Here is a 15,946-nt window from a genome sequence, read left to right as displayed (position 1 = left end):
CGAGGCTTTTTAATTAGGCTGCGCACCCAGACAGGCCCCAAGGCTGAGGCAGCGCCACTCTGTCTGAAGCTCGCTCACTCCCTCTCTCCATTCTCTCTCGCGCTCCTTTTTTTTTTCTTTTCGTCTCGTCTCGACCCAGTCAAATGCTCTAACCCTGAACGCTCACTTTTTTCCTCTCTCTCTACAGCTGTTTTGCACCATCATAAACATCTTCTGATCTCTTCCAGCAAAACAAGCCTCTGTACTCTTTTGAGGACAACGCCGACTATGTCTATGATGTCATGTGGTCGCCCGTGCACCCTGCAATCTTCGCCTCCGTGGACGGCATGGGCCGTCTCGACCTGTGGAACCTCAACAACGACACGGAGGTGTGTGTGTGTGTGTGTTTTCCATGATGGATGGCTGACTGAAGGTCATCGCGGGTGTGTTTTCGCTCTGTTGACGTGTGTCCCGAGGGCCCGTTGCTACGCCTCGACCTGAACCGCACAACCAAACACCCGAGCGCGCCCCGCCCTCGTCACCCCGTGGGCGTTTCCCACAGCCCTTGCTTTAAATCACGCCGGGTGACATCCACTCGTCCAGGCTGCCTCCCAACATTCCTACAGACCTCTGTACAATATTCATGCAACTGCAGCACCCTGCCACCCCCTTCCATCCGTCTTCCATCCTCAAACTATGGCCAAAATGCAATCAAGGAGTTAAGTCGATAACTGAAGTAGCAGCAGGTGCTTTGTCACCATGTTCGGTCCTGTATGAGTTATGATTGATTAGCAAAAGGAGAAGAGCTCAAACTGGTATTGATATAACTCACTGTTCTCTAGTCCATACAGAGAACACATGTCACATGCCATGACAGCTGATCTTTTCTCCAATAATTCATGAAACAAAATCTAATACAGAGCAACAAATAAATGGATAAAAGATCAATTCTCCCAATGCGCACTGTTGCTGTGTACGCTGCAATCTAATTGAACGCACAACGTTGAACTTGGGAGTTTGCATGCCGAATTATTATTTGATCCGTGGTTAGTGCTTATGCTATGTTAATACTTTAATCTTATTTCCCTATTTCATCTATAAAGCAGAGATGGGGATGTGGTACAACACTTTGGTGAACAGGAGCAGAATTGCAGTCATTTCATCTTCAAAAGGAAAAACATCCTTTGTCGTTGCGGTGTGGATTACGCCGCTAAAAAGCAGGAGATGAGAGTCTTCCTGTCTCTTGGTTACCATAGAAACAACATCAACACTATCCTCAACAACTTTCGCTTTTCCATGTCATACGGACACATTTACATTCACTGGCCCAAAATGAAAAAAGGTGTCTCACGTGTCGTCCCGTTATCGACATAAACTGTAATCACGATGGCTGGGTGCTCGTCTGCACAAGGCACGCAGATGACAGCGTTCCCATGGTTCCCTCAACAGGGGCCTTTCTTTGACAGAGGAAGAGTTCATTATAGACGGCCTAATTGGCCTAACAATGCGCTTTCTGAGAAACATTGGCTCGCGCACACACAAGCGGATGTACAGAAGGTATAAAAAAAAAAACCACACACACTCACGTGCACACGCACGCACACAAATTCTAACAGCAACAGCCTACCATTGTTAGCATCACATTAAAACACACACACAGTCATAACAACATTAACGGAGAAGTGCGGAGCGCCTGGTTCTCATTTCCAGGAGATATTCACACACTCTCGCACGCACACGCATTTATATACAGTCAATTGGAAATGCTCTGTTCTGACCCGCTTGGGCGGAGCTGCGGATTCAAGCGGGCTAATGGCAGCCAGTCTGTGGTTAGCGCCGCTTCTAAATACTCAGCAGCAGCGGCGGCTCTGTGTGTGAGGTGACACGATGCCAAAGGCCTCTGTCTCCACTGGTGACATTGTCAGACTCGCCTGCCATATGTCAGGAACACATGAAATGGAAAGCCTTCAGATGTTTCCGTGGCATTTTCAAGATGCAATTCAAGGGCCCGTTTCCAAAAAGGAACTCACAAGCATCATCGTCGGCAACATCACACGTGGCCTAATATCATTTCATGTCGTCTCGTGTGTGTGCTGATGGATGCAAAACGTTTGTTGGCTAGGTACCAACGGCCAGCGTGACGATAGAAGGTGCGTCAGCTCTCAACAGAGTGCGCTGGTCATCCGGAGGGAAGGAAGTGGCTGTGGGTGACTCGGAGGGACGAGTGTGGGTCTACGATACTGGAGAGGTATTCAGCGTGATATACTAGATGGACACACTTCCTTATAAATCTTTTGGGTTCTCTAGCAAAGTTATTTTAGTTGACAAAAACTAAAAAAAGTAACTAAAAGCGAAAACTGAACAAATATTTTGTCAACAAAATACAATGAAAACAAAAATGAACTTCAGAGGCAGTTTTATGCACTGCGATGTTCTCCAGTGCCTGTCATTGATTTGTGGATGGTTATTTTTTTTAAATCTTTTTGAGTTTTCACGACACAATACTTAACATATTTGGCAATTCCCACCCCCTCGTCCCCCCCAAAAAACATTTTACATTATCACAACAATCTGTTTAAAAAAAAAATAGCTGCAACTCTCTGGCCTCGTCTTATATCTCTAATTGGATTTTGAAGAAACCACAGTGGTCAATCAGACTGATGAAGCGTCAATCATTTTCATGAGCTTGCAAATATGTATTAATGAGCTCAGCCTCTGACCTCACAATTTTTTTCCGACAACAATCCCAACAAATAAAAACTCTAGTCTTCCCAGAAGAGGTGGAGCTGTTCTCTCCCTGCAGCCAGGTTTGACGTCCCACTTCTTTCTTCTCTATAACTTCTCGTGGTAAAAAATGTAAGTTGCTCTGCATTAAATGACACGTCGCGATGCCAACATATGGTGAGACACAAAGTGGTAAATTGTATATAAGTGACTTGCTGAGGGTTTGCTGTCCACACTGGACTTTTGCGATGTTTCATGCGAGTTTGGTCTGCTGGTGAAAGACACGCACAATGAACTAAAAATATAAAGTACTTTATGCTACAGTAAAAACCTCCACAAACACCGCAATGGATCATTTTGGGTCCGTTAGCCCTGCGCGTTTACCCAAATGTCAGAACTGTTATGGCTGAGTGTTTGATCCCCCTTCTCCTTCCTTTTCTTCATGTCCTTGTAAAATAGCCTCCACGTGACTTGGCCATTGCCACAAAGCGAGCAAGCACCCCGCCTGAAATCCCCGCCATGTTCGCAGGCGGGCATTTTCAGCTTAAGGCAGTGTTGGCACATTAGCTCGACACCCGGTAATTTTACCACGGCTAATTTTAGCATGAATTTGTTATGGCGGTATGACGGGGAAATACAGTATTGGCATTTTGTGGTTTTGCCCCGTGCCATTTGAAAATGAATGGGTTGGCCAGGTGGGTTACGGTTGACCAATGGCGTCACAGTGACGACTGTTTAGCACGTGCACAGGTCTGGGGTTCGATTCCGGCTGAAGACCTGTATTAACCCATTTAATCCCACCGGTCACATTTGTGAAGGACAACAATGATTTAATTTACAGGGCTCTAAAATTTTTTATGACTGATTACTTAAAAGGGCTACCAATGACACCTGGTTTAGACTTGTAAATGTCTGGGGAAAATTTGGGATTGAATGGGTTAACTTCTGCCTTTAAAAAAAAAAAGTAATGCTCGGCGATGTTGAAACTGACATGAATTCCATTTTACGACATCCCCCACAAGCTGTCGGTGGCCCACAGTGACGACTGGACACGCTTCGCCCGTACGCTGATGGAGATCCGTGCCAACCATGCGGATGGCGAGGAGGAAGGACCTATGGAGCTGGCTTCATAGAGAGCCACATCAAACCAAAGCGGAGCCTCGGTGTGCTTATCTCGGTGTCAACCGTCGCATGTGCTTCTTCTTACTCCTGTTTGCGTTGGTTCCCAGCCTTCCCGTGCATTGGACTGCGTTATGTTTGTTCTTGTATGTTCTGGTTCTGCTCCCCTGTACATGTTGGTGGATCGCGTAGGGTAATGCGTGGCTAACAATTTCTGAAATGTGGTTCCCATTTTAGCCTTAAGATGTTGTGTTCTACAAACGCTTTGCACTCGTGTGAAAAACTCAAGCAAGGGTCTCCAGACTCACTGTTTACAAACGACATGTTCATTTCACGTTGGGCTACTTGCATGCGTATTCCAGAGACTACGTTTTGTGGGCGTCACATATGGGCCTTTTGGCTTGATGTTCGATCATGAACTACAAATGTTTAACATACGACAGTTCAGAAAGCTTCTTGTGTTTTGGCTTCCTCATCGGCTTTTCCAGAAATGTTGCTCACAAGAAACATTTGTACACTGAAAACTACTGAAATAAACGCACAAGTAGACGTTTCATGCACAGGAAAACGACATTGTGGGCCTACTTTAAGTGCACATGTGCACTGCAGCTTTGAAAAAAAAAATGGGCTTCTCACATTGTGTAATCTGGTCCATTACATTGTAGGTCACTTATTGGGTCATGTATTGTGCTAAAAGAATCCCAACTGAGATTGTTGTGAACAAGCGAGGGATTCCAGAGAATGGGGCGCAGGGGAGTAGTGAGACGACAATAAATACAATCCAATGGGGGCTATCTGTCCTGATTAACTGAGAACAGGTCATGTGCAAGTGACATCTCTGTGGAGACAGGAGCGCAACTTATTTTGGGAGCTGTTTTGTGTTTACTCACATTTATTACGATGGTTTGAGTCGCTGTGCTTCAAATGGATCCAAATTCAATATTTGTTAGTTTTTTTTCGCCACAGCGCTGTCAGATGGATTTTGCGGTTCGCTTCCCGTGATGTACCTCTGTATCAGTCAACAATCCGGTTCACTGTATCTACGATTTAAAGAGCCAGAATATAAAAAAGCTACCTTAGCTTTTCCCATGCAGTCGACTGCAAGCGTTCTGGCCCCCAGCCTGAGGTCTGGACTACACCAGCCAGGATCACCACAGCGCCTGCTGGCATCCCTGTGGAGACGCAATCAAGAGTGTACTCAATACACTCAGACATGTTTCTAAAAGGATCACTTATTTCAAATCAGACTTGGCATCAGTTGATCGAATGAAAATCTCAAATGTAATCGGAACTGCATCGAATGAAGGGTTGAATGATTCTTTTTCTCCCCCGCTTTAAGAAGAGCGTGGTCAAGGTGGTTAACCGTGAAGCAGGATGTGCGCTACACACAATGAACAAGTCCGCAAGCGTGTCCGCATCACGTTCCCTAAAAAGTGAGGTCGTTATTTCATCACTCGTCTTTTGTTCTCCTCTTCCTCAGACAATGGACGGGTAATGAGGGCAATGCACACTGTCAAAGTGAGTGGTAAACCGGGGGCAGTGACGACATTGCAGCCGACCATCCACTTGTGCATGAATGGCCTCAATCATCCGTGACGCCGTCATTACCATCAACCGCACCTTTGGGCGCTTTACTCCTTGCGGGCTTTTTTTTAGGGTTTTGTGCCAACCCAATGAGAACTATTCAGAAGGTCAGCGGCAGCCACCGGGGAGAGCCTGACCACCTGCACTAAAGCACCGAATTACAAGCCGTGTGGCCTTCGCATGCATAACAGTCACATGTGTGCTTAATTATTTGACTTTGCTCTTCTGTACTGTGGCTATTGTTGCTCTCGCGTGATCCTGGACGGGAAGATATACTACTCACGAAAAGGATATGTGGAGGGATATGTCAAGGGATATAATGTTGGTTTTTGAGCCATGGAAGGTTGCAAGCACCGGCACTGACATGACCGTTGGGTCATCAGATAGGTTGATCGCCTCTCTTATGTTTGAATTGACGGTAAGACGCAAACATATACAACATCAAACCGGTAGCATTTCGTTTTTGGCCATATTTCATCAGGAATAAATCATGTTGACAATTTTGTGAGCTGGGGGCATTTCTTTGGGCAGAGACGTGACTGGGGAAAGGAGGAGTCAAGTCAGGCTGCAATCAAATCTTGCATGAAGCTTCAAGACTACATACTGCAGATTTAATTTTATCTTCTCCAAACTTTTAAATGTTCGTTTGACTATATTTCAGCCTGTCACTGGCTGACTACCAGTCCAGGGTGCACCCGGTATAAAAAAATGGATGGATATTCCAAGGACCTGATCGTGGCCAAAGAATGAAAGCTGCATTTACTGTAATTCAGTTTCAATTGCCAACGGTGACTTTTTTTCACAGACACGTCAATGGTTAAATAATGCTCGACAAACCGAGCAAGTAATTCAATTTCCTGCACGGACCGTGAAACATTAATTGCCAGAATGCTGAAACCGCTGATAAATAAATTTGGAAAACAGGGAGGATAAAAGTGTGGTAGTGACGAAAAGCAGACAGAAATCATGGCTCTCGTTTCAGACCCGGACGGAGCCTGTGGCTTCCAGTCGTGTGGTGGGAACGCAAGGAAAAATTACGATTATGAATTATGATTTTTCCAACTTATGCTGTGCCTTGACACTGAAGAGCGCGCTGCTGACATCAACTTTTAAAACAAACATTGTCTCCTCATGCAAATGTTTTCTCAAAAAGGCCTTTGATCATGTGACTGCGCCGAGATGTAATTCATATTCAGACAACGACATGCGAAACATCAACATAACACATTCGCGAACAGATTCCTACGAAAATATTAGAGTTTAGAAAACCGGTGCAGATGTTTTGTTCATATTTACAATGGTGGTATATCAGGTACCAGGCGCCTTAAGATACAAGTCGAATTCGTTCTGTGACCATGTTTGCAACTAAAACATTTGTTTCGCCAATAATTTTTCCACAAAGTAATGAAGGGAAAAAGTCATAATTTTTTGCTTCAATTCAATGGACATTGTCTTGCTTATTTGGGTGTGCTCACCTTAGCAACGTGGAGAATTATAACACAGAACATACTTTACATGACCGTCTAAGCTCCTCCATACATCAGTAATATTAGTCATTCTTCACAGAGGATAAAGAATATATGTATGTGAGTTTTTTTTAATATATAATCTGGCTGCATGTATTGCATGTATTTTTTTTTATATACAAGATTAAACTCGCTTTTTAGATTTAGTTTGAGAGAAAACTTCAACAAGGAGTGGCAATAAACAGCTTGAAGTCTCTTTTTAAAGAGATTTCAAATGACTTCTCTGCCAGCGTACAGCGCTCGGATCTTTTTATCAGTCTATTTTTACAAAAGTAACTTTTGCCACCTCTGCTTGCTTACAACATTACACATGCAGACAGGCCTTGGCCGCATGTGTGTGTGTGTGTTTATGAACAACACATTAGGGTTGGAAAAGCCACCCCGCAGGCATGGTTTGCAGCCATGTGAGTCGCTTCCCTGCAGCAGGGATCCAAAAGCCAGTTCCCAATCAGCCAGCAGCGCTCTAATTAGCAGCGACCGCCGTGGAGCCTGCGGTCAGAGGCCGCCTGACTCAAACATGGAGCTCTCAAACAGTCAGTATGCCATGTGGAGGTCTGAGGGGGAGCGCAGTGTGACTCACACGTCCTACTTTTTTGCTCAACTCCAAAAACATGGGAGATTTCGTGTAGGGGAGTCATCATATCAAACTGGAGAATGATAAATTATATACGTTAACAAAACTAATAAATAGAAAGTTTTATCACCACACGTTCTAAAAAAAGTCATTATTTCTGCTCATCGTTGGCTTCACGGCACAACTGCACAGTGGGCATAATTTCATTTTCAATTTACTGAAATTGAGCTGACCTGCCAGAGTTCTGCCTGACGGCATATGTGATCCGGTCCTCCTCAGGGTACAGGAAAGCAGGGGGGGGGAAAGAAAAAAAATTGCTTTAGCGTGCCGTATTTGACTCGGATTTGGATCCGCACTGTAAGGATAGAGAACTATTGGGGCAAAAAAAAATCTCTCCCAGCAGCATTATGAGGAGCAGGTGCACAAGTGACATTTGATACCACATTATTATCAGGACACCCACTATAAAGGGTTGTTCATAAGGATTTCATAAGCTATTTTTTTAACCAAGTAGCAAAATTGCCCAAGTCATTTTTAACTTCCTGTCAAAGTATCCATAAAAATCCTCAATGGTATTGTTAACGATGTCGTTTTTCTTGCTATCTACGTCGATTCTCAGTCATGCAGGTCATCCGGAAAATTGTCAACGGTTGAATCGCAACTGGCCTCGTTTGATGAATTTTTCCAAAACCCTTTAAAAGGGACTCTGGCAATTACAATGCTAACAACTTGTACGTCATGAGAAACAGTAATTTAACTTAGATTGGCTCATAGGGCTGAGTGTAAAGGCCCTGGGCAGATTAGGTTGACATGGCAACACAGATGCTGAAATCTGACTCGACAAAATAATCAACAGACATGTTCTGAAAGCAATGCAGCCAAGAAACACTGCAAAAGAAGAGAATATACTTGGGAGTGGATTGTCATTGAGATTGTAAAAGTAGGTTGGGTACCAATTACAATTTCATCAAATACTAGAACTTAGATTGTAACGGGCTTTTAAAATGTGCCTTGTTTCACTCGGGTATGATCCTACAGACACAACCACACGCCTTGCATCATGTCGCTGCACAGACAACGTTCCTGTCAGCGGCGAATGGTGGCGCTAGAGCGCCAGCCAACACGGAAGCTTCAGTCAAGAAGAGGCTGAGCGTCAGGATAATTATTGTGACAAAGGCCGCTCTGTGCTTGGGTGCAGCCCCAGCGGAGCCAGGCCGTCTGGGGCTTGCAGGCTGGAGCTCGTCTCGTCCCCACCTCCCGTGCCGCTTTCTCAATACACTTTGTCTCCCGATGCACGCGCGGTGTGCGCGCGCGAGCATGTACACACACACACACACACACACACACACACACACACACACACACACACACACACACACACACACACACACACACACACACACACACACACACACACACACACACACACACACACACACACACACACACACACACTTGCACAGGTAAGCAGAAGACGATGTTAAATGTAGGCAACGGCTGTATAGATGCACGCATGCACACGCACACCGGTATTGTCATAAACTGCAGGCAGGTTGGGTAGACAAGTGGAGACTCCGCATACTTTTACAGCCTCGTAAAAAAAAAAAAAAAAAAAGAGTCAAAAGATTTGCTGAGACACACGCAACCATGAAGTCAAGGTGGCTCAACGCATGAACACAAAACATGATCGTTCGCGTCAATGAAGGAAATTGTACTCCACCTCTTCCGTTCTTGGGGCCCACTTAATGTGATATGACGGACATCAGGCTTGTTCCGAGTTCTATCGGCGAGACGGCAAGGGAATTTCCCCCAAAATGTGCAATGGGAAGGACCCCTCGACGTCAGGAAAAAGCCAAGTTGGCACACAAGCAACAAATACTTGTCTTGAATCCTCGCTTTGTTATGTGCCTATAGGCATAGGGTATTGGGGATTTCCCATGATGCCTCATGATGGCCTGCGCCATTGCCATCCCTTGACACGCTTCAAACTGCTGGGTCAAAAGTAACACAGACTGAATTGGTGAATCCATCGCTGGGAAAAATAAAAAAATAGAAAAGACTGAGAAAATGGTGGGTTATTTTATACCAAGTGTATTGAATTGAGGATTTCACCCAGCGCATTGGGGCAAGAATTTGATCCAACAATAGGTAAAAACTACCAGTACCGTTGAGCTGCCGCCAACATTTTCTACGACAATACTGTCAACAAAAATGGCGACCAGCTTCAGACCGCCCCAATCCAATCTTCTATCCAATCAGCTGGGACAAAATAATTAACCCAACCTTGGGTAAAATGAACCCAATCTGCAGAAAATCATCAGCTTCCCAGCCGACACTGGTCAAAGATAAAAGGAATTCTTTACAGCATTTATGAAAGTATATCTTCTGTCTGGATAATAACGAACAAAAAACATTCATGTGCATAGAATCATGCTATGTTCAAGGTATGATTTCGAAAAATATTGGACAAAAAACATTGTCATCCAATTTGCAAGACTTCCTAATGTTTAATGGTATGTACTGATGTAAGTAATAAAGTCACCCAGAGTGCATTTGACCCCCCCCCCCCCCCACCACCACCTCCCGCGAACAGCTCATAATATTTAAATGAAAATGATCACGGAATTATACATTGTGTTTGTACTATATTTTGCATACATGATATAATAATCATGCAGTCCACGATGGAGTTGAAACAGTACACTGTGATTCCAGCGCTGCTGAAAAATACTAATTATTGCAATTAGCCTTAAAGACAGCTTTGAGCGTCAATTGAGTGTTGCGCGGTTCTTGAATGGATGACCATGTGGAAATGTCGGTATGAATGATGGCTAATATTGTGCATGATTTAGTTTCCGTTTTGATCTTGTTTCATACCCGGGAATGAATTGTGAATTATTTTGGCATTTTTTTGGGGGGGGGGGGGGGGGGGGGATGACGGATGAACTCTTGATTGCTATTTCGTTGAATGAATGCGCTAGTCAGAAATGTTTTACGTTCTGTTAACTGACGTTTTGACCGTGCTTTGACAGCTTGGAGAGCAGATTTTCGTCCATCGATTATCCGTGAGGCAAAACAAATGATGGACTGTCTTCAAAATGCAGATTTGTGAATGTCAACGGGGAAGACTTTCTAAGTCATGTTGAAAAGTTCTTTTCCGTGGCGTGTCACTGAAGAACATACAAGGATGAACTTTACGAAAGAGCCGTGTCAGCAACTGATGGTGTGTCAGCTGTTTGCAACCCCCCCCCCCCCACCCTCCTTTCCAAGGAGCAGGACTTGGTTTCATATTGTTTTTCGTTTACCAAAAGCTCGATTTTACAAGGGGAAGGAAACAGCGTGTTCAGACTGGCTTGTTCTTCGTTCGCCGACCACGCTTTGAGGGAAAAGTGGTAGCTGCTGTTGTGATGAGACAATCACGTTTGCCGGGAATCTTGACAGCAGTGTTTGCAATGTTTTGAGCATTTCTGAGCGACGCCGACCCAGCTACCCCAACTTTACGTGTTTGTTTATTCTCCTCCCTTTGCTGTCTCCGCTCATCTTATTTTGTCTATTCCCTCCCAGTTGCTAATGGTTACTGTAGCTATGAGCAAAAAGCGACAGGACACCAGACTGTCAACTTTGCCTTGGTTGCCTTGGCACCATTTTGTTATTCACCTGCTTTCCGTCCTACCTGCATTTGCTTTATTGTAAATGCTTTTTTTTTTTCTTGTTTGGTCTTGGCTTAAAGCAACAATAGCAGTAAGGTGGGCACACAATGACCCTGTGTTGAAATAAGGAGCATAGTAGCTCGATTATTCCCCATGACTATACAAAACTAGTGAAAACTGTTTGGGGAAACTATGAGCAAAGTTAAAAAAATTTCCAAAGCTAAGTTTCGGTGTAAAGACATGTTGTACCGTTTTAGACGCCGCAGTGTAAGCGGCGATATCTTAATAGCACCAAAAGTTGATTCCCTTTGTTTGTTTATTTACTGCCCTGCAACCGGCTAGCAACCAGTCCCTCTCGTCCAAAGTTAGTTTGACAGTTTTTGGATTTGTTCATGATGTTGTATACATGAGTAATAGTGAGGACTTAACTGTACATCAACACATTAAACAGTTAAACATAATTAAAAGGGAAAAAATGTGTTAATGCGATAAAGGTAAAAAGTTATTAGTATTAGTACAACTCACCTTTGACCCTAATAAGTGCTACAGAAAATGAATGGATGGACTCGGCTCTTTTTTTTTTTTTAATCTTAATTGCCTTCTACAGCTTCTGATCAAAACATGAAAATGTGACTCCTGATTTGCATTGACAAAATTGCTTAAAATTCAAATCATGAGCTGTCTTTTAGTGTTATGGTACAAAACACCGCTATAAAAACAGGATCCCGGCTACTTTTTAACAGCCATTGAATCGCAAGCCAGGACCTGGCGGAGAGCCGTCGCTCCAACACTACTACTTTCACGGCTAACTCTTTATGACTTGTTTTATGGAAATAAACTGGCTGATTACATGCTGGCTAATGGCACAAGAGTTAAGATACTATTGCTGTTGGCCTCCAGCGGCGTTGGCCACTGGCGCTGGATACTAAACTGTCGGGAATAAACAACAACATTGTTTTGGAAGATGAGCGGATAAGACACGACGCAACAAGGAAAAAGGAAAAATGTCTGTGGAGCGTGACCGGAGAAATATCAGAACTCTTGAGCATGAGACGAACGGAGGAAAGAGACGTCGCTGTGCGGGGTATTCTGTGGGGCATTGAGATCACCACATCACTAAATTGCAATGCCACGGCATGACCAAAGGAAAACATTATGAGAGCAACAATTGTGTCCTTTAAGTCGTGAACAAGACTGTGGCTTCATCAGGAAGTCAAGTCAGTGATCTTGATCAGAAATTTGGATCCAAATGAATGCCGAGAGGGATTCCAATTCCTTGCCTTCCCCACCACAATCCCACAACAAGTATTTTGTCTGGCGGGTATGATATCTATTGTCGTAGGAAGTGTTCATGCAGGAAACGCATGGTTGTCGCTCAAATTCTCTTTATCCACATTGCGATGGTAAATTATTAATTTTGCTCATGATTGATGACGTAAATGTACCCAACACTATCTGGGTAAATAATCTGAAAATGAAAACATCATTTTTGTCCAAAGGCGCCCGACTAAATGAAGCAGAAAGCTCATGAGATCTCCAAAGTGAGACAAAACCAGAACAGAGCAGAAGTCAAAACAAGAGAAGTGCAGGGAAGGTCGAGTCCGACGGAGCTGAAGGTTGTGATTACGGGAGTGACGGTGCTGGCGGCTCTTTGATGATTCTCAGGTAATTACAAGGCATGGTGCTCCGTGGAGACCTTGGATGTTGGCACCTAATGCACCCACCGCATTTCGTGTGTGTGTGTGTGTGTGTGTGTGCGCGTGCGTGCGCGTGTGAGAGAGGTAGAATATCAAATAATGTTAATGGTTTTTTTTTTATAGCCATGGTTCATTTGCCTTTATTTTAACATAATCCTGACCAAAATATGCGTCTATCATAAATCTGACAGAATTTATTGTAAGACAAATATTTTTATTGAAAATAATTTAGAATATAAACAGAATATAATTTAGAAAATATTTACACGGTCAAAGAGGACCTTGACAAAAAAAAAAGCATATTACATCGCAATGGCAATATATATCGCAATTAGATTCTTTTTCAAAGCCGTTCAGTCCTATTTGAGAGTTACTCTACATTTGAGGTTCCACAGGCTCTTAGTCTGACACTGCGGTCCAACCCTTTTGCAACTACCAAAGAACACAAACGGATTTCATGTGTAGCGGCTTCACACTTACACGTGTGTGTGTGTGTGTGTGTTTGGGGTGCATGTGCATATGTCAGGTGAAGTGGCAGGCAGACAGCAGTGCCAGCACTAACACGGGGGGCCTCGGCCAGGATGAAAGGAGCTGTCATGACATCGCATGGGGGCGGGCGGTGGGGGAGGAAAAATCTATCTATCGACACTCCTTTCCACTCCTCTACATTTCCACTCTCCCTCCTGCTACTGTTCTGGTTCCGACCCAAAATGAGATGTCTCATCATGACGTGTTTTCCTCACAGCGCATCAAGTGCGAGACATGCTCATCTCTTTTAACACAAAAGTGTTATATTCGGGACATGATTGTGGATGTATAACAAAAAGATGTCCAAAAAAAATCAATTAATTAAAAAAAAAACGTTACTTTCGCGATCGACATCAAAAGGGACTCGACTCAAAGAGCTTCATTCATTTGCTTTGCTGAAGCAGAGCGCGCACGTTTGTGTGTGTGTGCGCGCGCGCGTGTGCAAATATCGGTCTGTATTTCTCATGAATGAATAAATGTGAGATTCGTTTATGGGCAGAAAGTGCATCTCTATAACTTGAAATAAGATCTTTGGTTGATAAGATGCTTTTAAATTTTTTAACTCGGATAGAGGAGTAAATTAAGTGTGCAGGCCGCTGTGTATATTTGTGTTGGGGGGACTTTGACAGGTCAGTGATCAAAACCTATGATGGAAGGGAGAGCAGGTCGCAGATGATGGGGTGGGGGCCCGGGTAGCAACTCCTGTCAATCAGTGCGTGTGTGTGCTTGTGAATCTATAAGACCCTCCATTTTTTGTGCATTTCGCACATGAGCATCGACGTGAAAACACGCACGGTTTTCAGCTCATCGGTTCGTTTTATCTGCAATCTCGACATTCCGTCAATAAACACCGGCAGAACTGCTCAGTCCGTGCGCGCGCGCTCGACTGTCAGAGAGGCGTCACTTTGAAAACAGGTCAGCGTACACAACGTCTGTGCGCTTTCGCCTGAAGCTTCATGTCGCCACCGGGAACTTTGAAGAGCCGACAGAAGACATAACTGACTAAAATGAATCATTTTTACTGCACTTAAGTGGATGGCGCGCACACTGCGGCAGACAAATTCACTTTCATGGCTGCACAGAATGAAAGCAAAGCATTTGTGGATTTTGAGGATGATCAAGACTCCAAATGAACTCAATGGAATAAGTGCACCCATTTGATTTGTGACAAATGAAAAACCAAAGCAAGTGCAAATGTCCTGGCAAAACACTCAACAGTGGCGAATCAAACTGATGAAGCAATTACGACGAGGCAGATGCAGGAATGGTGGTTCCGATTGCATGACTGCCCATGTCTCATGCTCCGTGTTGTGAGCGCTGGCACTTTTAATGACATCGCTGTGTTTTGTTTGCGAAAACTTTTGAATTTCCACCACGTTGGGACTCAATAGGGGTGTTCACACGGCACAACATTTGCTCCGGCGCTGCACTGATGTATTTTGTTGCGATATATTTTGCACCGCAGCAAATTGTGTGGAGCGTTCACACCTACAAAGCCGCTGAGCGTGTCTGCACCGGCACAGCGTCGGTGCAGCCCCACTTGCGTTCACACGGCGGTTTCTGCAGCGGAGCAAAACGACAGAAAACAAATGAGCTGTCGTGTTGGTTCTTTTTAAAACGTATACACAACTCAAGCGACTACTGGACAGGCACGTCCTTCTCCTTCTCGGTCTCCGTGCCTTCTGCTTGAGAGTGACCGCCCCCGAAAACGTAAATCAACGATGACTTCAATGACACTCAGAAAAGCAAATACGTAATGCGCCAAACAGAAAATCAAGAGAGGAAATCACAAAATAAATTATATGGGGGCCGGGGGGTTGTGGACACACAACAAAGGAACAAACTACACAAACAACTCCGAGACAGTCCAGTCTCCAAAAAAGGAAAGATGTTACCAGCCAAGTCTTGTGTCAAAAACATGACGGAAGTCCGACAGAGCGCGAAAGCAACGCATTCTCGCCGTACGTAAAGTCTTCACAAGCATTTGCTCTGGAGCAAATTTAACCCAGTTGCGTTCACACGTGCAAATTTACATCGGTGCTGCTTCGCTAACAAGCATTTGCTCTGGAGCAAATTTTTAAACCACCTCCCTGAGGTGGATCAAATTTGGTCCAGTGTAAGCTGTTTTCCGGGGCTACGCCGGAGCTAATTTGCACGTGTGAACGCTCTACTGGGGCAGCCCCGGCGTAGCACCGGACCAAATCTTGCCGTGTGAACACCCCTTATATTTAGACTTGCACTCCGCGCACCAAAGAGGAGAAATTGCGCAATGCAGGTAAGCATGAGCAGCGATGTCTGTCCATTGGTCACCCAAACAATATGTGCATGCGTGCATAAGGCATAAAGACGACAGTGGCCCCAAATTGAAGAAGTGAATGGATGTTTGTCTGCTTGATAGCGCAGGCGTACATGACATTACGTCTCAGCGCTGATACGGTGCCTGACTGCTAGTTTTACGACTTGCTCGGGTGTCACACCCAGTAGCTGTGGCACCAGCCCTATCATTAACGGAAAATGGCGATGAGATGATTAGGAAGAAGAAAAAAAAAAAGTCAAACACACTTA

General features: G+C 44.4%; 1 protein-coding gene across 7 annotated transcripts in view; it reads left to right on the top strand.

The window, feature by feature from the left end:
* Positions 1-5,909, top strand: part of dync1i1a (dynein cytoplasmic 1 intermediate chain 1a) — a 34,268-nt gene extending 28,359 nt beyond the window's left edge. For all 7 annotated transcript variants that reach the window (XM_086136963.1, XM_086136965.1, XM_086136959.1 and 4 more), the window contains 3 exons: positions 228-368; positions 2,102-2,227; positions 3,726-5,909. In XM_086136963.1, coding sequence (XP_085993089.1) covers positions 228-368; positions 2,102-2,227; positions 3,726-3,836 — 378 coding nt within the window. In that variant the 3' untranslated portion in view covers positions 3,837-5,909. The remainder of the gene's footprint in view (positions 1-227; positions 369-2,101; positions 2,228-3,725) is intronic.
* The last annotated feature ends 10,037 nt before the right edge of the window (positions 5,910-15,946 follow it).

This window comes from Hippocampus guttulatus, chromosome 18 (assembly GCF_054856545.1).
Source record: "Hippocampus guttulatus isolate MCC_2025c chromosome 18, RoL_Hgut_1.0, whole genome shotgun sequence".
Taxonomy (NCBI): Eukaryota; Metazoa; Chordata; class Actinopteri; order Syngnathiformes; family Syngnathidae; genus Hippocampus; species Hippocampus guttulatus.
This window is presented reverse-complemented; position numbering and strand designations above follow the sequence as displayed.